At 43.2% G+C, this 24,726-nt stretch overlaps 1 protein-coding gene across 2 annotated transcripts in view; it reads right to left on the reverse strand.

Moving 5' to 3' along the window:
- The window catches only part of MICU1 (mitochondrial calcium uptake 1), a 203,303-nt gene that overhangs the window by 158,549 nt on the left and 20,028 nt on the right, over positions 1-24,726 (reverse strand). For both annotated transcript variants that reach the window (XM_061635302.1, XM_061635303.1), the window contains exon 2: positions 11,654-11,815. In XM_061635302.1, coding sequence (XP_061491286.1) covers positions 11,654-11,814 — 161 coding nt within the window. In that variant the 5' untranslated portion in view covers position 11,815. The remainder of the gene's footprint in view (positions 1-11,653; positions 11,816-24,726) is intronic.

Genomic DNA, 24,726 nt, shown 5'->3' on the forward strand with positions numbered 1-24,726 from the left:
TTGTCTAATGTCACATTATTCAAATCAATGTCTTTTCCCAGTGATAGCAAAGGAAAGAGAATAGTAGAAATCACTTGCTCAACCTTCTCCAAGGCCCAACACATTCCCACCAACCCATACAAATTGTGACATATCCCAACACAGAAGGACCAGATTGAAAAACCTACACTTTGTACACTATAAGCTTATGAATGCAGATCATGTGATTGTCTCCTGAACAGAAAGAAAAGCCAGAAATATTGTGGAGAGGTAAACCCAGGTGCCAGAAATCAGGAATAAATGTGTGGACTGTCATAGCAGAAATAAGAGATGGGAAACGCCTCAGTAAAAAAGGAAAGACAATGACATGTCCTAGGAGGAAGAATCAGTAAAGGGATGGTTAAGAGACAGATTTCCCAAGGAGGACAAAAAAATTACTAAAACTTTTGCTCTACCAGCAAAAATACTAAGACTGTGAGACCCACTTACCCAGAGCCAGGACAAATTACACAATCTTTTTTAACAACCAAAACCCCCCACAAAACAGCAGATCAAATCAGCAAGTGCCAAAGTAAGCGGGAACAAAACAAGGGCAGATCAGGATTGAACGAAGGACTATCGGAATACATGTGGACCCAGAGTGTGGTCAATGCATCATTGCGGGAGGGAATGGTTCTGGGCGCCTTGAAGGAGGCGCTGATCCGACCACTCCTGAAAAAGCCCACCCTAGACCCATTGCTTTATGACAACTACCGACCGGTTGCAAATACCCCCTTTTTAGGAAAGGTGATTGAGAGGGTTGTGGCGCAGCAATTGCAAGTACTCTTGGATGAAACAGATTATCTTGACCCATCCCGGGGTTCAGACCTGGTTATGGGACTGAATTGGCCTTGGTTGCCCTGATGGATGACCTTTATCGGGAGAAGGACAGGAGGAGTGCGACCCTGTTAGTCTTACTTGATCTCTCAGCGGCTTTGATACCATTGACCATGGCATCCTTCTGGGCTGACTTGGTGAGCTGGGTATTGGAGGCACTGTTTTACAGTGGTTCCGATCCTATCTCCAGGGTCGTTCTCAGAGAACAGCATTGGGTGACTGTCTTTCAGCCCCCTGGCAGTTGTGCTGTAGGGTGCTGCAGGGTTCCATCTTGTCCCCCATGCTGTTTAACATCTATATGAAGCCCTTGGGAGCAGTCATCAGAAGATTTGGGGCGAGGTGTCAACAGTATGCTGATGACACCCAGCTCTATTTCTCTGTAACATCTGAATCAGGAGAGGCCGTGCAAGCCCTGGACCGATGCTTGGACTTGGTGGTGGGCTGGATGAGGGCCAATAAACTGAGTCTGAATCGTAGCAAGACGGAGGCGCTGTGGGTTGGTGGTTCCCGAGTTCAGATAATTGGTTAGTTGCCTGCTTTGGATGGGTTGTACTCCCTCTGAAAGAGCAGGTCCGTAGTCTGGGAGTGCTCCTGGATCCATCTTTGTCGCTAGAGGCCCAGGTGACCTCTGTGACTAGGAGTGCCTTTTACCAGCTTCGGATGGGACAGCTGCGGCCATTTCTGGACCGGGATAGCCTAACCACTGTTGTCCGCTGTAGGCTGGATTACTGTAATGCGCTCTATGTGGGGCTGCCCTTGAGGTTGGTCCGGAAGCTGCAGCTAGTGCAAAATGCAGCGGCAAGACTGCTCACTGGGGCAAGGTATCGCCAACATGCCACCCCGCTGCTGAAAGAACTGCACTGGCTGCCCATTTGCTACCGGGCCAAGTTCAAGGTTCTAGTTTTGGTGTACAAAGCCCTATACAGCTCGGGACCAGGACACCTGAAAGACCGTCTTACCCCTTATATACCCAGCCGATCACTGCGCTCTGCAGGTGAGGGCCTCCTGCAGATACCATCTTATCAGGAGGTTCGTTCTGTACAATATAGGAAATGGACCTTTAGTGTGGCGGCACCTACCCTGTGGAATTCCCTCCCCTTAAATATTAGGCAGGCGCCATCTCTGCTATCTTTTCGGCACCTTTTGAAGACTTTCCTCTTCCAACAAGCCTTTTAAGTTGAGACCTATCCCAGTCTGCGTCTGTGTTAGAATTGCTTTTAATATGTCTTTTAATATCTTTAACCCTTTTTTAAAAAAGATGTTTTTAAAGTTTTTTTTAAAATGTTTTTAACGTTGTTTTGTTTTAATGTATTTTAAGGTCTTTTTACGATGTTTTAAAGTGTTTTTAGTGTTTCTGTTTGCCGCCCTGGGCTCCTGCTGGAAGGAAGGGCAGGGTATAAATAAAATAATAAATAAATAAAATAAATAAACTAGACAGCAAACCCCATCCCTAGGCTGAACAAACTTCAAAGTTGCTGCAACTTCTTGGAAACAGTTTGTTGATGTGGCCCAATGATGTGGACAAGGTGCTTGCGATGATGTAGCCAGCAACGTGTCCTCTTGACCCTTGCCCTTGTTGGCTTATTAACGCTTGCCGAGGAGGTTTGACTGAGTGGGTTCAGGGTGTGGTCAACGCATCGTTGTGGGAGGGAGTGGTTCCAGCTACCCTGAAAGAGGTGGTGATTCAACTGTTCCTGAAGAAGCCCACCCTGGACCCACTGGTTTGTGACAACTACCACCCAGTTGCAAATACCCCTTTCTTAGGAAAGGTGATTGAGAGCATTGTGGCACAGCACTTGCAAGTACTCTTGGATGAAACAGATTACCTTGACCCATCCTAGTCTGGGTTCAGGCCTGGTTATGGGACTGAATCAGCCTTGGTCACCCTGATGGATGACCTTTTACAGAAGACCAGGGGGCCTGCAACCCTGTCATTCTTACTTGACCTCTCGGTGGCTTTTGATACCATTCACCATGGTATCCTTCTGGGCTGACTTGGTGAGATGGGTATTGGAGGCACTGTTTTACAGTGGTTCCGATCCTATCTCCAGGGTCATTTTCAGAGAATAGCATTGGGCGACTGTATTTTGGCCTCCTGGCAGTTGTGCTGTGGAATGCCACAGGGTACCATCTTGTCCCCCATACTATTTAACATCTATATAAAGCCCTTGGGAGACGTCATCAGGAGATCTGGGGCAAAGTGGCAGCAGTACACTGATGATACCCAACTCTTTTCCTCTGTAGCATCTGAATCAGGAGAGGCCATGCAAACCCGGGCCAGTGCCTGGACTCTGTGGTGGGCTGGATGAAGGCCAATAAACTGAGTCTGAATCCTAGCAAGACAGAGACGCTGTGGGCTGGTGGTTCCAAAGTTCAGCTGCCTACTTTGGATGGGGTTGTACTCCCTCTGAAAGAGCAAGTCTGGGGGTGCTCCTGGATCCATCTTTGCCACTAGAGGCCCAGGTGACCTCAGTGGCTAGGAGTGCCTTTCACCAGCTTCAGATGGTAAGACAGCTGTGGCCGTTTCTGGACAGGGATAGCCTGACCACTATTGCCCAGTCACTGGTAACCTCCAGTCTAGATTACTGTAGTATGCTCTATGTAGGGCTGCCCTTGAGGTTGGTCCGGAAGCTGCAGCTGATGCAAAATGCGGTGGCAAGACTGCTTACTGGAGCAGGTTATCCCCAACATGTCATTCTGCTACTGAAAGAATTGCACTGGCTACCTATTAGCTACTGGGCTAAGTTCAAGGTTCTAGTTTTGGTGTATAAAGCCGTATACAGCTCGGGACCAGGATACCTGAAAGACCGTCTTATCCCTTATATACCCAGTCAATCACTGCGCTCTGTAGGTGAGGGTCTCCTGCAGATACCATCTTATCAGGAGGTCCATTCTGCACAACGTAGGAAAAGACCTTTAGTGTAGTGGTGCCTACCTTTGGAATTCCCTCCCCTTACATATTACACAGGCGCAATCTCTGTTATCTTTTCGGCGCCTATTGAAGACCTTCCTCTTTCAACAAGCCTTTTGAGACCTTATCCCAGTCTCCATACGTGTTGGAATTGCTTTTTTGTAAACTGTCCAGAGTGCTTTGGCTATGGGGCAGTATATAAATACAATAAATAAACAAATAAATAAACAATATATTTTAAACCCTTTAAAAATGTTTTTAAAGCTTTTTTAAAAAAGTTTTTAAAGATGTTTTGTTTTAATATGTTTTTAAGGATTGTTGTGTTTTAATATATTTTGAAGTCTGTTTTTATGATGTTTTAAAGTGTTTTTAGTGCTTTTGTTTGGCGCCCTGGGCTCCTACTGGGAGAAAGGGTGGGATATAAATCAAATAATGAACAACTGGCTTGTCTTATGGCCACGATTATTTGTTATCAGGCTCACAGTTTCATGAACCCTATCTGGCTTCCATAAGGAAACTTTTTTTAGCAGTACAAAATATGTTAAGAGATCTTACCTGGACAGAGTGGACTTCAAGCCCTTGAAGTTTTCCTCTCCCCATGGCTCAGTAGGTGCATAGCGAAGGGCCAGTTAGGGAGGAACTGGGGAAGGGAAAGGAGTCTATTGCCAGGCAGAGTTAGGAGTGGCGTCATTTTCAATGAAAGTGCAGGCAGCAACTGAGCAATGCTAAAGGTTTGCTTTCCCAGCCACTCTTGCCTAGCAGCCCTGTTGCTCGTTAGGTGAAATGGGTGGATCAAACAAACCAGCCACGGTTAAGGACAGGTAGAGTGGAGGGTTCACACTTAACCCTTAGCCATAGTTTAAACAAGCCAAGATTCATAATTCAACAGCAAGCTATGCCTTTAGATCGTGGTTTCTTATTTATTTATCCTGCCCTTCCTCCCAGCAGGAGCCCAGGGTGGCAGTTAACCACAAATAAGCCGCTGGGCAGGGTTCACTCACAACGCTTGTTAAACTATAGTTTAATAGCTTAGCGTTGTGCGCGAACCACACCTCTGTGTTCTTTTGTAGGGCTTCCAGCTTGTCCAGCTTCAGTTTCCATTCTCTTGGGCTGTATGTTCACATATAAACAAATAAATGTTGCTAGTAACTTTACACTACAATTTTATCATTGGCCTTGCCACATATTATTCTGTCACACAGCCAGGCAAGCAAAGTGTCTGCAAAAGCCATATAATTATTCACGATGTGTTGACAGGTTGTTTCCTGGATTATTCTGGAAAAATGCAATTAACCTCACAAGGCCAGATACGCATGCCACAGGACAACACAATTAAATGCAGGCAGCTGTAAATGGCCAATTGTTTCAGTAGAACAGATGCTACGGATACCCACTAGTTGATCAGATCTAAATCCTGTTATGCTTATGCACGTATTACAAGCAAACATTATAATTTTAGGAGTCGCGTGGATAAGAGCAATACATGGGTTTTTACTTGCAAACAGCCTGTCACTTCAGCTCCCCAGTTACATAATAAAAATCTAATAAAACCACCAAAAGAATAAATTCGCTATTTTCCTGGAGGCTATATGCAAATGTTAAGAAGCAATGCGGTTGAAATAAATGCCAGCCATCTGCAGAATGGCTGGGATGCACAAAAATTGGTTGCCAACACTGAAACGGGTTACAAATACTCAAGATTCACTGAAATAAATGCATCTTATGGGTGAACAACTGTCTGATTGCACCTACTGCATATTTATTATGCTTTGATCAATCTGGATTTTTTGTTTATGAGCCTTTTAGTCACTCAGCTTCCCTTGGCAACTGGAAACGCACAGCTTCCTTTTAATAAGCAGAAGACCTATGTGACAGGGACACAGTGACAGACGATTCATGGTAGAATGTCTATAGTACACCAAGACCATAAGCATATTTTCCTACAGGTCAGAGTGCAACAAGCTTGACTCTATCCTTAGTATTACTATTCAGAACAAGAACAGCAGGCTGAAACGCAGAGGAGGAAAAACTCCTCTGGATTGGAAGACAGTAGGTCAAAAAGGGAAATAAGGATGAATACATTTTGTGAGTACATTTCCAGGCTTGATTGAAAAAGACTTGTTAAGTAGCATAAGGGTCTTCTGGAATGATTAACATTTAGTACTACTGGGTTTATGGGCATTATTTCAGCTCCCTAACAGTTGACCTACACACACTACTTTGGAAGCTACACCCCATGCTCTCCACCAGAGGGTGCCCGTGCTGCTTTAGAAAAACCAATAGACAATTAAAAGTGACATGTACGAGCTTGAGTTCTGAGTTCAAAGAAAATTCATTTGTGGCTAATACATGGGGCATGAACATTTTCGTCTTCTAATTACTTGCAGTGGTTTCCCGCTTCAAGTAAATAAACTGGCATGGCCTAATTACCACACCTTCATACTTCATTCTAATAACAAAACACCAATGATGCTAGTGATTTCAGAATGAGTCATTAAAACATGCACAACCATAAATATTCAAATGCACCTAGTAAAATTCCTCTGCTGACAAGGAATACCTATCTGTTGAGTCAGATGAAATTGCGCTACACACTAAGACTTCTTGTTTTCATTTGGCAACGTACAAGTAAGTCTCTCGCCCTCAGCTAACAGAAGCTAAGTCACCAGCAAGAGATGCCTTAGAGTTTCAGGATGCTCTTTGATGCTCTCTGAACCCTGAGCTCCAGGAAGAAATGATAAAGAAAAAGCCTGAATCAGCTGCTATACTTTTTAACAGATTTTGCAAAGCCTGCTCACTTTTCTATTTATTTTGGAGACGAGGCAGAGTATTTACTCAAGATTCAACCGTGTAGCAAGTCTGAGGAAGCCCCAGGCTGCCAATTCAGGGCAGGGCCAGAATAAAGCGGATGCTAGACTCTGCAGATGCAGGACAACTTTACGAAAATAGAGGTGTCCACAAACTGTATCTGGAGGATGTCAGCAAAGTTTCAGGAAGGGATACAGACACAAGGGCCAGTTCACACAACACCTTGTGAAGGGAAGTGTCTGTAAACCAGGCTTGAAAATAGCCAATGGCCCAGGTCGCTTGTGATAAGGAAGAATCACCTCGAGGCTGGGTGAGCTGGCTCTTTTGTTCTCTCAGGTGATCTATATGCCACAAGTTTAACATACATAGGTACATGCAGCCAAGCAAGTCTGGAATGTTTGTGGGCCAGTGAGAATTTCTTTAAAAGGCAACTAATAAAGCCTATGGTGGACATACTTTGAGCAGTCACAATCTATTATTATCATTTATTAAATTTATATCCCGCCCTTCCTCCCAGAAGGAGCCCAGGAAGGCAAACAAACACTGAAAACACTCCAAAACATCTTTAAAATAGGCCTTTAAAATATATTAAAACAAAACACCTTTCAAAACATCTTAAAAAAAAAAAAAAGCTTTAATCTAGCCAGCCTAGTGGGGTATGTCCACTGAATGCCATTCTTTGTTTATAGGACAACTCTGAAAATTTTGTTCACTAAAAACAAAACTAAGAACTGGAAAGGCAGAACATCCATCTGCCATGCAACATGTGTATTAACATTCAGACAGAGGCTGAAGGAGTGAACATGTGTTACAGTGAGAAACAGAGCTAGGCAATTAAGAGCAAGTACTCCTTAGCTGCAGCAGCCCTAACTCTTGAAGAAGCCCAGGAGCAGTGAAGATAGGGAGAGGGCATGGAATTGAAGAAAACCTAGAGCAGTAGGCACTGCACTGAGGCAAGGCTAAATGCCTTTCAGCAACGAACAAGCAATATGCAAGACTAGTATACCTGTATGTGTCCAGGAGCCTTAATTCACATTTATAGAAAAACTGCCCTCAACTGTAAAAGTGTAACTGCTCTCACTTCAGACTCATAGCTGCAATAACAACTGGCTTGGGATTTCTTTCTCTCTTGTAAAAGTAGGTCCCTCAATATCCATATTCCTAGGTTATTTCTATTGCCATTATGAAACCTCAGGGGGGAAGATCATCCCTGCATTATGTGCCCTCTGCAAAATCACTTCCATTACTGAAAGGCAACTTCCATTTCAGCCAACTAGAATATCAGAAATGCACAGCAAGTGTCATGTTGTCAGTAACATCTACTCCCCATCAACAGACCCCATATTTGTAGCTGGTAACGATCAGGCACCACACATCACCATTGATGCAACAGCTGTCTATGTAGAAAGCAGTCTAGGAAAAATGTATAAAGAGCATCATCTCTTTACTTGCTTGCATTCCCCACCTTCAGCCTTATCTCCTAATTACTATCCTACAGCTACGCCTTGTTAAGCCACAATTGGGAAATAGTTATTGTTTTGCCTGATGCTGAAAAGACTCGGAACCCAAATGCTGCAAAAAAAAAAACCCATGCCCAGCCTCCCTAACCTAGGGTGGAGGAGGTTGCACTCTCTTCTGAGCAACCTTCTCAGGGCCACATGCCTATGGTGAGTGAGGCCAGTTGTAAAAGTGGACAGAGCAACTAATGCAAATTTTACCTTTGTACAGGAGGCTACCTTCTATGCATATACACACACTCCTATCTATACTCCATTCAGACAAGAAAGAGGCATTATCAGACTTCAAGGACACATTCCAGCCAGGCAGAAATAGTCATGGTGTGAAGCCAGGCCAGTGAGGGATGTGACCTGGGAAAATTTCTTCACATAGCAAGGCCCGGAGAACTACATTCAACCCCCGGCCCAGAGGTTCCCCACCCCTGCTGTATGCCATTGGTCTTCCAGATAGTCGATCCCCTGCTGGCTCACAGCCTGACGTAAGGTGGATCAGAATAGTAGCACTGCCACCGTAAAATTATATGCTAAAAAGTTATTCAGCTAGTCCCCAAATGCATGTCCAGGCTGGAAATGGGTGTGCTACTCAGTTAACATAGCTCTCTAGCATACCAGCTGCATTGATGCAAGAGTCCAAATTTTAACTCTTTCTTTAAGTTAATGGAGAGAGCTAGCATACGGCAGGAAAGCAAGAACGTGCCCAGAACTGGGGAAATCCCTGGCTCAGGTCTCACTCGTGCCATGTGCATGCTGCACTCTCAGCCTCAGCCCCCCACTACATGAACATGGAGTTCATCATAATGGCCTTCTACTGCTCACAGGGTAGCCATAAAGACTATTGAGAATGATCCGGTAGCACATGAGGATTTTGGAAAAGGATGTATAAGTATTACTTCTTAAGTGGCCATGCAGTAAGCTTCACTGTTCCTTAACCATCACACAGATTTTTAAAGTTGAACCCAAGTATTTTCACACCAGGCACACACGTGCACTATGAAATGAACACCCCCCCACCTGCTGTGGTTATTGTCAAAAATAACTGAAATGAAACTAACAAAGGTGACCTCTCACGCTAGTTGAGATTCGATTTGTACTTCTCGTAAATTATTATTTCAAGACAATCATCCACCCAATGGGAGAAGCGTTTGAACACGCAATTTTTAAATTAAGAATTTAGTATCAAATTTAACAAAGAAGAAAAAGGAAAAACAAAGAAAAAGAGGGGGGGAAGGGAAGAGATACAAAAAAGAGACAACCGACAATTCAAACAGGGCAGTCACTATTGTGACACTGGGTGCTTCTAGACAGGGAAGTACTCTGCAATTGGGTAATTGGCAACAAATATCAGGGTTGCATTTGTTTACATATTGGGTTTTCCTTGGAAAGGGTAAATCCAGATTAAATAGGGAAAAATACAGGCCGACATTTTTATGCCTACAGTGTTACATGGCGGGTGCAAAAAACCTGCATGCATGAGGAGCATAGATCCCACAATATATACACTTCTGGAAGCACCCTCTGTTTGAGATTACAAAAGTCAGGCACCCAAAAGTTTGCTCCCATATTGTGCTTTATCTCTGGGGTTAGAGACCACAACTGTTAACATGTGAAAACGCATGTGTGGCTGAAGTTAATTCCTATTGTGAATACAATTTCTGATTCAAATTAACTAGTAATACTAACTCCTGGGAAGCCCATAAAAAAAAAAAGAAAAATACACACAGCACCTTCCAGAGTGGTTAAATGTGTTTTCCCCAAGAAGCTATGAAGAGCTGCTGTAGAACAGCCTGTAAATCTAATTCATCTTCAGCACAAAGGGAGCCCCCTCCTCCGCCCCAGCTGACAAGGATGACTATCATGGGCCTTCTCACTGAACTCTTGATGAAATGCCACAACTCTAGAAATAGACTATTCAAGGTTAACTGGAATATTGAAAGCCACATGCTCCTTATTAGTGTCACATATCATCACAGACTGTGCAATGCAAGAGAAGCTTTGAAAAAAGAAAAAACAACTCACTATCCTCCCACTCCTGAGGCTGCAGCTTTGCAGCACAGCAAGGATTCATACACAAATGAAAGTATATTTGCTTAACTGATTGAGAGAAAACAAGCCCTGTTTTATCGCCTGTGCAATGGGTGAACTTCCCTGATAGAATATTTATGCAAAACCTCACTTTGAATTAGTTACTGTTCCCAATTAGAAGAATCCCCCTCTGGAGGATAACCCTGAGAGCTTCTGACTTTACCTTCAACTGTGTAAACAAGTACTTGTGTATTCCATTTTATTATTCCAGTGTTTTCAGTGTTTGCCTCTGTCCCATCATGGTCTCTAACACAGACAAGGAACACACTCTTAAACATCTGTCAAATCAAAAGAATACAGAGGGGTATTTTTATAGGCTGCCCAGCTATGGATTTCCCTTCTCTTAAAGTCACTGAGGCTGCAATCCTAAATACACTTACTTGGGGTAAATCCCACTGACTCAGCAAGACTTATTTCTGAGTAAACACGCATAGGACTGAACTGAGAGTCTTCTAGAAAGGATGAAATATCTTTTTAGTCAAACTGGCTTTTATGACCAGGCCTGTTAAAATAAATGACATTCAGACAACTAGTTTTCAGTGGATCACTTCAAGGAGAAACTGGGGGGCAACAGAAGAGCACCTTGGCCCCTTCCTAACCCACAAACAAAGTGTCATGCCTGCACCTTCCACTGCCAGAAACACCATTTTCTCCACAACTCTTTTCTAAGTTGGAAACTGGAACTAAGTACAGCCTTTGAGGGAGGCATATTTGGCTCAAGGGCTTCACTGATTTCAACAATAACCATACTGTTACCCAGACAAGTTACAGAAGGAGCTATTTTCAAGGGAAACCACCAACATTATATGTACTTAGATACTATGCAGGTAAGATCCGATGCCAGACTGCAGATGAGACAGGACTCCGGTACTTCTCTTTGTCACACAAAAGGGGACATATGTAAAAGTGCGGTAGTCCTGGCAAAAGCTTCACTTCCAAGTCTATGCAATTAACTAGTAAAGTGGCTTATTACACAGGCAATCTGGCAACCCTAACAGAAGACCAGTCCTGACATTTTTTTAAAAAAGTTATCAACTCTGAAATATATTTTCTTTAAAATGTTTGAACTATAGAGGGTAATCTATCTATCTATCTATCTATCTATCTATCTATCTATCTATCTATCTATCTATCTATCTATCTATCTATCTGTCTATCTGTCTATCTGTCTATATCCCGCCCTTTATCCCAGTAGGAGAAATATAAAATACCACTAACACACGCACACCATACAGCTAGCATGTAAAAGATGGATTGTGAAGAATCACTGGGGATATAGAACACAAGATACTCAGGAGGTGCTTTCTCTTCCTCATCTCAAACAGAACTATAACAGTGCCAGCTACATTGTGCAATAAAGGAGCAAGGTTCATTCAGAAACAATTTAATTACTATTAGACAATAATTTATTATTAAACCAACAGCCTGGCATTTTGTTTTAAAGCTAAAGAAAGCTGCAGTGACAGTTCAAAGCACTTACCTTTTCCAAAGAAGTCCAACACTTGCCGTTATAGCTGTTGTTCCTGCAAAAGCCACCATCATTAGCCTACGCCGGCCACGGAGGGAATGTGCTGTCCCATAATGACGCCTAGAAATGACTGTTAAACCTGCCACAGCAGGAAGAAGACGGGAGCGCAACATCCTGGGGAGGAAGCAAAGAGTACAGTAAGGAGGGCACCACAGAGGAGGCTGAAGGCTTTCATTATAACTGTCCAGTTGCCTTTCAAGAGACAAGTAACTGCATCTTTCACCCACTTGTAACTCCATGGGCTGGCAGCTGAAGACAAAGCAGATGAGAAGTTTCAGAACCTGCCACTGACCTTCCTAAAGGTTAGAGCAGGGCTGTGGAGTCGGAAGCAATTTTGGGTAGAGTCGGAGTCGGTAGAAATGTACCGACTCCAGCTTCAAAATAAAAACTTTCATAGGAATTTAGGAAAGTTTTCTTGTTCAGAAATTTTAATCAAATAAATATATTTTATGTTCCGTCAATCTAGCCTGATGATTGTGCTACCATTTTACTACAGTAAATTTGTTATTACTAGTTAATATACATTTGCCATTTATAAAGGAGTCGGAGTTGATCAGTAGAAAAATAGAGGAGTCAGAGCCGAAAGTTTGGTGTACCGACTCCACAGCCCTGTGTTAGAGCTTCCACTCTGGCTCAGGGCAAAAAGTGCATGTAACTACTAGCTGTGGACTAGGGAACCTGTGGTCCTCCAGATGTTATTGGGTCTCAACTCCCATCAGCCCCAGCCTGTGTGGCCAAAGGTCAGAGATGATGGGAGCTGTAGTCCAACAGCCTCTGGAGGCCCACAAGTTCCTGCCCCTCCTCTAGGCTGTAGGCAGCCAAAAACATAGAACCTGAAGTACAAGTCATCACAGCACTGGGAACAGACTTAGATGGAAATCTGGGGAAGATCCAGAAGAGGAGTCAATCCTGAGGTAAAAGCAACCAGAACCTGAGGTCTGGAACATGAATTCCATCTAAAGGATGGTGGCTGGGTTGAGGAAACAGGCAATGCTACTCTAGCACTGCTGGCACAGGAGCAGCAGGAAGGCAGGCTGACAAGCAGCTTCATCTGGGACAAGGCTAACAAGGCATAGCAAGGCCAGATTCTCACACAGCGGCCCAGGCTGGACCAGAAAGCATGAACAGACAAGACAGAGGAGCACTGCCTCAGTGCATAGCTTCAAAGAGGAGTCATTGGTACACAGTCCATGAGGCTCCCGATTTGAATCTTGGCAATATGAATCTTTAGCCTATATTGCACAGTCACGGGCTGCAGCATCTGCTCTGAAGTAAGAAAGCCTGATGCCACTCTAGTGGCACACATTTCTATCTAGCACTCACGCCACGACCCTACTATTACAATGGTGTGTTGTCTTGTCAAGCACATGACAAGGCAGGAAGAGGCACTGCCTCAAACACATCCATCTCCCAAGATGGAGAGACAAGACACTGGCATGCAACTATCAAGTCTTTGTCAAGCCTCCAGCCCTCAGGAGCCCAGAGCCTCAACAAGCGTCACGTAAGGGCACCAGCACTTGCAATAACTCCACTCTGGGGTGTGCTTTTTCTTTCATATTGCAGATTTTGACTCTCAAACACACTTTTATTTTCATTTTGCATATGATATTCTTTTAAAGCATTGAAATACATAGTGCAAATTAAGGAGGGTAATTTTGCCTAAAGGACAAAGTCCACGTAAGAAAGAAAATCCATCCATTCAGTTGAGAGTGTAAAAACATAACTGGGTGGTACTACTCTGTATCAGGATTTATCTGTAATTAAGATTTTCTTTTTATAAAAGCTCACCTTTTATAACCAACAAAAATTTGCTCACTGGCCATATACTGTATAAAGAAAATTAGAAAGTCAGCTATTGATCTAAGTGGTACTTAAATATTAAATCTTTAAAGTGGAAACATCATGTCCAAGCACAAACAACAATCTATTTAAGAGGCACCTGTGAGAGCTGCAAAAATGGAAACAGTTGAAATAATAATGACTCCAATATGTAAGCACCTTTACCATGAGACATTGTGTTTCCATCTTGCTGAATACCCATAGGTGCCAGCCTTTTAAATAGCAAGGCCACCATAATGCACTCAGCTTACTAAAATTCTTTACACAGTAATCTCCTAGGGAATTTTACAGACTTTTTGGAATAAAGCCTCTTTTTACTGAACAGAAAGTTTCTCAATATTTCCAATATAAAAATGAAGCCACTGCCATACCCTGAGGCCCAGTATGCACACAACGTTTCCTAACATCTTAACCATGTGTAAGAGATTAGAAACAAACAGTGGGTGTGCACAATCCATTTCCTTCTTGCCCAGATTCCCACCTTTCCCCTTTTCATCATTAACCATAACTGGAATTACCATCACCAGCATCTAGATTAACACTATCCATTACTAACTTTATTAATCAAATTTGCAAGCCAGCTTCTAACCATGGTCCAAACCCTATTTTTAAAGCTAGCATTAACTTTGTAGTATGAACCTTGATGCGCATTACACCATGGTTAATGCTGAAACAGGATGGGAAACTTGGACAATGAATAGGGAAAGGGCATGTGCAAGCCCACAGGGTGTTTCCAATCTTTTTTATCTGAACCGCTGACAGCTAAAGCAAGATGCAGATGCAACACTGTTGCACATAAAGCTAACCTTCAAAGATTAACAAGACTCTTATATCGCTAGCTTTCTTATGGTAGAGCACTATGCACAACAATGCTCTCCCACCTAAGAGATGAAGAAACATTACATCTGCACTTCGCACCAATTCTTTTTTGTACCCCCCCCCCAAAGTTGCACCTACAAACCCAAAATCTACCACACATACCTCTACGGTATGAGTCTGCATTTCGAAGGCACAGCATTAGCCAGCGCGTTCCTTGCCGGTAACGTGTAGATCAAAAAGACTAAGAACCACCAGTTTTTTAAACATACAGACATACATCCAACTAAATATCATGATCTGTCTGAAGGTCTTGGTGCAAATTAGACAGACAACTTTAGCTATGTCTCCCTACCCAGCCACCCACAGACAAGGGAGAATCAATGATCAAGCAAAATACTTGAAGTAAAACGGTAAGCTAAATGGAGACAAATACTGGACTCCCGACCTCAAAGCTGTGAGAACGAGGGAAATTCTGAGAGCTACTTGAAGGAAAGGAAAAGCTATACAATTCCACAAGTTAAATGGGGGGGGGGGGAGATGGACACCTGGTAGAAGTAAAGAAATTACAAGATGAGAGAAAGGGGGAGGTAAAAATGAAGCAACACAGCAACTCACAGCTTTCAAACTGTTCACGTTTGCATCTGGAACACTACTCTTTTTCCCTTTGCACCAAATCTATCTTTCATTCTGTTCCCTTAAACCCCACTATTCTCCTACCGTTTAGGTTTGAAGTGGAGCAGGGTGGGAACCTGGAGGCCCTCTGGATACTGTTACACCCCCACTCCCGTCAGCCCCAGCCAGCATGGCCAATGGCTAGGGATGATGGGAGTTGCAGTTCAGCAACATCTGGAGGGCCACAGGTTTTCCATCCCTGCAGCAGAGCCTTAAAGATCAAGTTCTTGTGTTGAATGAAATCTATGACAGATGGGTTTTAATTATAGTAGGAGGAAAACAGAATTTTAAGACGGCACCACCTTTTTTGTAGTGAGGACCAGTTTGTTTTTTTAAAAAAATGGCAAGCCTCTTAAGCAGGCAATAATAAACTAATAAACTGAGACTCAATCCTGACAAGACTGAGATGCTGTTAGTGGGTGGGCTCTCTGCCCAGATGGTTGATGTCCGACCTACCCTAGATGGGGTTACACTCCCCCTAAAGGAGCAGGTCCGTAGTTTGGGGGTCTTATTAGATCCGCTCCTGTCACTGGAGGCTCAGGTAGCCTCGGTGGCACGGAATGCGTTCTACCAGCTTCGGCTGGTAGCCCAACTACGACCCTATCTGGACAGGGAGAACCTCACTACAGTTATTCATGCTCTGGTAACCTCTAGATTGGATTACTGTAATGCACTCTACGTAGGGTTACCTCTGAAGATGGTTCGGAAACTTCAGCTGGTGCAGAATGCTGCAGCCAGAGTTCTTATTTGGACTAGAAAATCTGACCATACAACACCTGTCCTGGCCCAACTGCACTGGCTACCAATATGTTTCCGGGCCAGATTCAAAGTGTTGGTTCTCACCTATAAAGCCCTTAACGGCATCGGACCGCAATACCTGGCGGAACGCCTCTCCCACTATATACCTACCCGTTCGCTACGCTCGACGTCGAAGGCCCTTCTCCGGGTCCCAACTCATAGGGAGGCCCGGAGAGTAATAACTAGATCTAGGGCCTTCTCAGTGGTGGCCCCCGAACTATGGAACGCCCTCCCTGATGAGATACGCTTGGCGCCTTCTTTGTTATCTTTTCAGCGCCAGGTAAAGACCTACCTCTTTGCCCAGGCATTTTAATTTTCATTTTCATTTTCATTTAATTTCTATTTTAAATCTACTGTAATTATAATTTTATTTGAACTTTGGTCTTAATTTTGTTTTTAAAATGTTTTATTGTTGTATTGTATCCACTCTCACCTGTATTTTAATGTGGTTTTATCCTGTTGTTCACCGCCCTGAGAGCTTGTTGCTAAAGGGCGGTCTAAAAGCACAATAAATAAATAAATAAATAAATAAATAAATAAATAAATAAATAAATAAATAAAAGAGCTTAGTCAGTAACATGCTATTTTTAAAAACAGTTTTATGAACAAAAATTTATTCACATGCAGCATTTTTTAGCAGACCTCTGTCTCTCTTCAGTTTGCTCATTCTTCATCATAGCTCTGACAATACATTATGTGCTCTTGGCCTCTTTAGCACAGCAACTTGGCAGACAGCTCTGCACTTTATAAGATTAAGCCTTCCAATAATACCAAAGCCCATATTGACTTTGAAGTCAACACTGGCAAGCTATGTCAACAAGAGCCTGAAAATTACAAGACCATCATAAGTTCAGATAAAAGTAACCCAGGTACGCTTTTTATCTGTCAGCTGCAGACTCAAATTTCCCTTTCAAAATATGCCTGTAATATAAGAACATAAGAACATAAGAAGAGCCTGCTGGATCAGGCCAGTGGCCCATCTAGTCCAGCATCCTGTTCTCACAGTGGCCAACCACTGTGTTTGTATGTATGTGCTCATGTATGTACACAAGGGAATACTATAGTCAATATTGCTGACATTTCTCCAAAATGTTCACAATCATGTTGGTGTCCCTGGGAATAAGCAGTCTTCTCCAACCTGGTGCCCTCCAGATTTTTTTAAACTAAAACTTCCCAGACCATTGACCATGCTGGCCGGTTGTGATGGAAGTTCTAGTCCATCACATCTAGAGGACACCAGGTTGAGGAAGGCCAACCGGGCACAGGATGTAGCCACCTCGCTGAGGCTAAGAAGACTCTGGGTCTTGTCAATACCTAGGAATCCTATGTACACCACCTTGAATTCCATGTTGGAAGAAAGGTGGGATACAAATGTGTCAAATATATCAATAAAACATCTTGCCAACCTGCTTAGTCAGGTTAAAAATCCTGAGTGGGCTACAGCACTGCTTGATCCTTTTCCTTTTTTGGGAGGACTCATTTTCTCCTGCAGAGTCTGGCCAGACCTGGGTTCCTGCTTAAATTAGGATCTGAAAGTAACTGTGGTGTCAGATTATGGACTAAGCAGAACTCTGGTTAATTAAGTGCAGTTAACATCAATGCCATGTAACAGCTAACCGGTAAGGACCTGCAGGGTGAATTTGCACTCCACATGGGTAAAGGAGCATGTTATCTTGCACCCTGTACCCTATGATTAAGCAGTCAGGCAGCATCACACCCGCACTGATTTTTGCCAGTTGCATGCATCTAATACACACACAAGGTCATTATGAAAGCCCACCACAAGTAAAATTACCATAAGGAGATCATGAAGAAACTGAACAAGTTAGCACAAGTGGCCTTCCTAAGGGAGGAAGGCAGGAACGAACGAACACAGGGGTACAAGGAAAAAGCTGTGGAGAGAGCCAAGAGTTTGTGACGGAGTGGAGCCCAGAGATGCTAGAACAGGTCCTTTGAATCTAAAAGGCAAGAGTTCTCTAGGAGCAGCTGGTGTGCTGGTTGCTAAAGAGGTAAACAACTGAAGGGAGCTCCTCCCTGCCCATTGAGCAGCTGTTGAATTCTTTTGCTTCCAGCAAGGCTTGTGCCCTGCACTGCAGCTTCTGCAGGCAGCCTTGTTTGGTCAGCCCCAGAGATCAGGATTTTAAAAAACAACACACGCATATTACAATGGAGCAAATTAAAGCAGCTTCTCCGATGGCTGCTTTCTCCAAGGAAGAGAAAGCCATGCATAAACTAAAGGCTACTGCATTCTTGTCCTCAGCAACTTCTTCAAAGCTGGGGCATACAAGGGTCACCAGAAGCTGCTTCTGATGGGAAAGCGGGAGGGGGGGGTGGCAGTGGCAGGGAAGAAAAAGAAAGGAAGTAACTTTTGCCTGGGGCTTAACTCCTGAAGAAGCAGAGATGCAGAGCTCAAGTCATACTCACTGACCATCAGGTTCTTCCCTGTGGTAATCAGATATAGGGAGAGGACTTGTGGTTACTTGGTGGCCTGTTTTCAAAGGCTCTCTCCATTTATCATTTATCATACGGTGGGGGGAGGGAGACCTCTCGCTCACTTGGCCTCCCCATTTGGCTTGCAAGGTTGTTTTGGGCAAGTCACACCCACCTTCCCTGCACCTGACATCATTCATGCCATCAGGCATGGGGCAAGTAAAGGTGGGGCTTGGCCAAAAGAGGCTTTGCTAGCACTGCTGATTGTGCAGCATTTCCAAGCCCCTGACAACCAACGGACTGTTGGGCACTTGGGACATGCTGTGCCTAGCATCTTGCCAGCCCTTGGTGCTTGAGAAGTGCTGAGCAAAGGACCGGCAAAGCTCCTTGCCCAGCAGTGCCTAAGGGCCTGACAATCAGCTGGTTGCCGGGTGCTTGGGAAGCAACACTGCACAAAGCACTTTCCAAGCTCGGGGCATAGGGGAGGCAAAGTCCTTTACACTACAGTTCCCAAGTGCCTGAGAGCCAGCTGGCTCTGGGGCATTTGGGAAGTGCTGCACAGAGGACTTTTGACAGGTGGGTGGGACAATCCACCTATCAATCAAAGTAGGCCCAGGGGGATGGACGCAGATAAAGACTTGGCCCACAGGACCAAAAAAGTTCCCCACCCCTGCTGTAGAGGAAAGCCATGCCATTGAAAACCCACTCTCGGGCTTAGCCATGCTGCCACGGAGGCATGCAAGTTCTTTTTATTTCATTTGTATCCTATCCTGCCTCCAAGGAGCTCAAGGTAGTAGCTATGGTGGTAACCCAACTGAGAGGGGCTGTGGCAAGATCTCCCCACAACAACCCTGTGAAGCAGATTAGGCAGAGGTGAAACAACCCCAGGTTACCCAATGAGTTTTGCGCCTGAATGGGGAACTCATGTCTCTCCAGTCCAAGTGCAGCATTTGTAATTATTCAAATATTTATATCCCACCCTTCTATTGTGTTTGCATTATTCAGTGTAGCTTACAATTATCAAAATATCAAAATCTGTAACGTACACACAAAAATCCCCAAGCTATATGAAAAAACAAGCTTAGCAAAAAAAAAAGAAAACCTGAACAAGGTTTACTACATAAAACATCATCTGCCCAGGATGGCGAAAGCACACTGACCATCCACCAATCAATGGAAAGTGGCAAGCAAAACGGAACTATCTACACCAGTGAAGTAGAGGCTGTGGTCTTCCAGTTATTATTGGACTCCAACTTTCATAATCCCTAACTCTCACCTAGACTAACTGGAGCTGATGAGAGTCCAGCAATACCTGGAGGGCAACAGGTTCCACATCCCTGTTCTAGACCATACTGGATCTCTGTATTTACATGAGAAATGGAGCGCACATCAATTTTGGTGACTATCATTCATGGGTTTATCACTGACAAGTAAATTTCTATCTTTAAAAAAAAAAAGGCTCCTCATCACTGTCCTACAGAAAGATCTCCACCAGTAGCTAAGATTCATATATCCCTAAATATTAGAAACACAGCAGTGATGATAGTAGTAGAGAGAAACAAACAAGATTGCTTAAGAACCAACATAAGCTATTTTTTTAAAAAAATCCAGAGAATACTTGTACTCTCCAACAGTTTTTGCAGTATTTAGCCTCAGTCTATAAGCTGGCTGAGATCACACCAAAATCAATAACGACCTTCTGGGTAGTTCAAAATAGGTCAAGAGAAGCCTGCCCTTCTTCCTCCTATATATCAGCCACACACTGGGATTTGGGAATTTGTGGAGCAGGGACAGGAAAGAGATAACAACTGCTGGGAGATTTCAGAATGGGTTATATTCAGAATAATTGGGCTGAAGAGGTCGGGTTTTGAAGAACTGAAAAACAGGAATTAAGATTGCCCTTCTCCATGGTGTAAATAATTTGTAGCACTTCCACTTTTTCTCTTTGTTAAAGAAAGAATAGATTGTTTAGAGGAAGCTCTAAGCACTCAAGTCAACGTTTAGTGGGGAGAACAGGGTCACTCTTCACACTAGTGTGCGTGGCCCATCTCTGGGCCCACTAGATGTCATGCGTATTTGATAAAATATTTGTATAGGGCCTATGTAACAGAATAGTTTTTTGTAATTTATTTGGGGTAATGACCACATAGTTCAGTCTCACTCATCATTCTTGCCCTGGGAACTGCAACAAGTCCAACGTTTCCTCTCAGCCTTGGAGCTACAAGGGAAAGGATGGTCACTGCCCACTCCCTAAAGGTCTGAAGATGTCTGGGATTGGTCTTGGCTATGTGATCCAAAGTAAGCTGCCCCCCACTCCAGTCCGGCTCCAATCTCATGTGTGTCTGTATACATCAGAGGCATCTTGGCTTGGCTCCATGGTTTCCAAGTGCCGAACAAGCACAGAGCCAAAACAAGCCTCACTTTGCCTCCTGGATCTAAACTTGGAACTGGAGAGGGGAGCAGGGAAATGTCCCTGATATCACATTGTGCTTCATACCATCAAGGAGAAGACTCCACAGTGTGGTGGTCCACAAACTTTCAATTGCCCTTTACTCCACTAGCTCTAATATATGGATACTTAAATTGTAATACTTGGGTGGCAATGGAGAAGTTGGGTGGGAGGGCAAATAAAAGAACAGAAATTGCTGTGTCCCTCAAAAAGCTCATAACTCATTTCTACCCTTATAAAAGAGCTATCTTGTATGGCATTGGACCAATCGTCTGTCTAGCCCAGTATTATGCAACAGTAGTTCTCACAGGATATCAAACATTGGTTTTCCCCACTTGCCCTCTGCCAGAGATCTCAAAGCTACAGCCCTTTTTAATCCTATTCAAAATCCTGAATATTATCACCCATGACGTTTAATATGGCATTATATGCCCTCCTCCTTTTTAAGCTCATAACCAGTGGCAGATCAAGGAGGATTATCACTGTGCTATAGCTGCACCCAAGGGAGCTAATCAGCAATCGGGTTCCAGTGCAGTAGATGTTGTGTGTGATACACTCTTTTGGAAAGACAAATTATTGTCTCACTTAGAATTTGCAAGCCAATTACCTTCAGCAGACTGATAAGCAGAATGCATGCAATGCTATTAAAAAGCATGTTAACTCAATTTAAAGAAAAACCAAACACTGCATTAGATAAACAAACTGTTCTGCATTTTTGGATGATTTTAACTGCTTTACGGCCAAACGCAAGTTTATTCTTGAAATGCTAAGTTTCCAGAGTTTCTAGTCCTCATGGTTGGAAAAAAATGAACAAACATGGGGCCAATATTAAAAAGTCAGAGAACAAGGTGCAGATCCATTCCTTCAGATCTCTTCAAAATGCACCACTCACTTTTGAGGCCTTGGGCACTTCCAGATTGTCATTATTTTGTGAGTGGGATTCAATGGCATATCAACAAACTCAAATTGCAAAATTAAAATGGATTTGGTGCTCTTGCATAAGAAACCTAATTCCAAAAAAAAAAAACCTGGAGTTTTTGTGGTGAGGAAAGTGATGGGAAAATGCACAGAAAAGTGTGGAATAACAATTACTTGATGTGATGTCTTATAACCTCCCAGCAAATCAGGATGGATGCTCAATAAACAAACCACCTGGAAGTGACCTTTGTATGGCAGGATATGCATGATATATTTTATGTGAAGGTGGTCTGCATTGGAAATAATGCATTTGCCTGCTCTTGCTTCTTCCCAGGTTTCTGATTCTAATGTTGTGTATGTGTCCCTACATACTTCCTGCCAGTAAAGTAGCCTGTCCCAAAGGATGCATGGGTGGAGTATAACTGCGCATCAAACTTATAGAAATCCTCCCCCCCTTTTTTTTTAAAGGAAGATTCTTGTCAGTAAAGTTGACAAGCCACAACTTGGAAATCAATTTCTTTAAGTGCCCTGAAGCTGCAAAAGAGCATGAATCTCTGGATTCTCCTGCCCTACTTTCCCCCCAATCACAGGATCTACCTTTCTGCCTGGTAAAAAAAACCAACAACTTCATTTAACCCAAAGCAAATGGGAAGATCAGGATAGGAGAGGCCATGACTGCATTAGCTTTCATAGCTACATGGCTGTTAAAAAGAAATCTAGCAACCTCACTTGGCTAGATTGCCTAAAACTGAAATAGCTGCAAAATGAGACTGCGTGACCCTCAAATGAAAGAGACTACACGCCCAGCTTCAGACAGATGATATTGCACAGGTGCATAGCCTTTTGATTTATGAATAAGTATTTTTAAAGCAGAGGCGGTGGCAGGGATAACAGGCAAGAAAAGCAAGTAGCACAGCATCTGCTATACTCCATTCAACCAGCACCACGGTCAGGTCCTTCAAGGCTTGCATGTGGCATATCCATGAAGCAATCTATTTTTCAATAGTAGTCTTGGGCAGAACAACTTGGGCATGCATCCATTCTCCATTGTGCAAGTACCACATTTATTTATTTTATTTATTAGATTTTTATACCGCCCGACTAGCAATAGCTCTCTGGGCGGTGAACAACAGAAATACAATAAAATCACACAATATAATACAACAAAGCATATAAAATAAAACAATCTAAAAACAGTTACAGCAGATTTAAAACTAAGTGACTTAAATTAAAATGCCTCAGAGAAGAGGAAGGTTTTAACTTGGCGCCGAAAGGATAACAATGTTGGCGCCAAGCACACCTCCTCGGGGAGACTATTCCACAATTCAGGGGCCACCACTGAGAAGGCCCTAGATCTTGTCACCACCCTCCGGGCTTCCCTATGAGTCGGAACCCGGAGGAGGGCCTTCGTAGTAGACCATAGTGTACGGGTCGGTTCACATATGAGAAGCACATTAAATGCACGTTAAATCTGCATTCATGAGCAGTGAGGTAGCAGCCCAGAGAACCTAGTATAATATATTTGTAGAATGCAACAACGACAACAAATGAAGCCAACTGCAAGGGAGCTATTTCAACAATATTTTGGACCTCCAATATTTGCAATTTACAGTTCTCACATTCAGCACAGCAATTCATGTGAAGGTATCTGAGTGGGCAGCGGTCTGCAGGACAGACTCTCGTTGCTTGTTAAGTTGTTCAGAGCTGTCTTTTCCAGGATTGCCTCGTAGCTGCTTTCACTCATCTTGACACTTTTTCAGCATCACCAGATGAAAGATTACTGACCGTGTTTATGTTATTAATCTGAATTAGATTTCTGAAGATGATAAAATTTTGTACCAAGGCAATTTCTTTCATGGAGCTCAGGCTAATATTTCATCATATTAATTCCAACCAAGCTGGAAATTCCATTTGTTTGAGAACAGAATTCAAGCCCACAGCCCAAAAGCCATCACTCCATCTAACACGCTGCCTGATCCCCATCAGATACCCGATGCTGTTGCCACCTCACAATGAATATTTCCCAGATATTATGTGCATAGACTTGTCTCCTGTCATCAGCCTCTGCCCCAGGCATGAGATTTAAATGACAGGAGCCAAGATCTCATTCATCTTTTCACCCAGGACAACTTAATATCTCCTTGGGCTGAATGCAGTCTGCTATGGCTTTGAGGGGAGACCTTTCCTAGTGCACATATGCTGTGAAGGACAGCAACTCCAAAATTATATAAGAAAAATGAACAGGCTCAACATTTCCAGTGCTAATTCATTCTCTCTTGTTAAAGCACACCAGTCAACCAACAAAAGCTTAGGTCAAAAGACGTAAGTGAGAATACAAGTATGCTTCTCACTTGTTTTAGGCTAAAGCTATTAAGGAGCAGGTACCAAAACTCAAGATCACATCAACGAAGCAGCATCAAGAGAGGCAGGACATTCAAGTCATTATGCAATTAACATTGCTGCCAACTGTATGAATCAACCCACAATTTACTTGTCACTTACTAAAATAAAATTGTTTCAAATTGACTTACAATTTAAATGTAAACATACAATACCAAGTTTAAATGTACCAGTATATATATAAAAAATAATTAAAAGTGCTCATCCTGCAATAACATAAAAAAGATGCATTCTACCCCACCTAACTAAAATATGAATATCAATTAAGAGTAAAATGCCTGGATTAATAGGAATGCATTCATCTGGCATAGTAATGGTGCTAGGCACATCTCTCTGGGGACAGCATACCACAGATGGGGAGCCATCACTGAGAAGGCCCAATCTTACGTTGCCACCCTCTGCATCTCCCTTGGAGGGGCAACATGAAGAAGGGTCTCAGATGATGAATGCAGAGTTTGTTGTATTTCTTACAATGCCCATCTGAAATTGATCAGCTGTAGTCCAGAGTTTGCTCCCCGTAATCCCCCACTCCATTTAAAACATGGACACAGAGACCATTACTGCCGAAAAGGTTACAGCCACATTGGTGTACTCTATGCCAAGTCCATCACTGCCTACTCAGACGTCCATTCTTTAAATTCTTTCCATCAGCAATATAGAGATTAATAAATGTTGACTCATCTTGCAGGGTTGCTAAGGA

Source organism: Rhineura floridana, chromosome 7 (genome assembly GCF_030035675.1).
Source record: "Rhineura floridana isolate rRhiFlo1 chromosome 7, rRhiFlo1.hap2, whole genome shotgun sequence".
Classification (NCBI taxonomy): domain Eukaryota; kingdom Metazoa; phylum Chordata; class Lepidosauria; order Squamata; family Rhineuridae; genus Rhineura; species Rhineura floridana.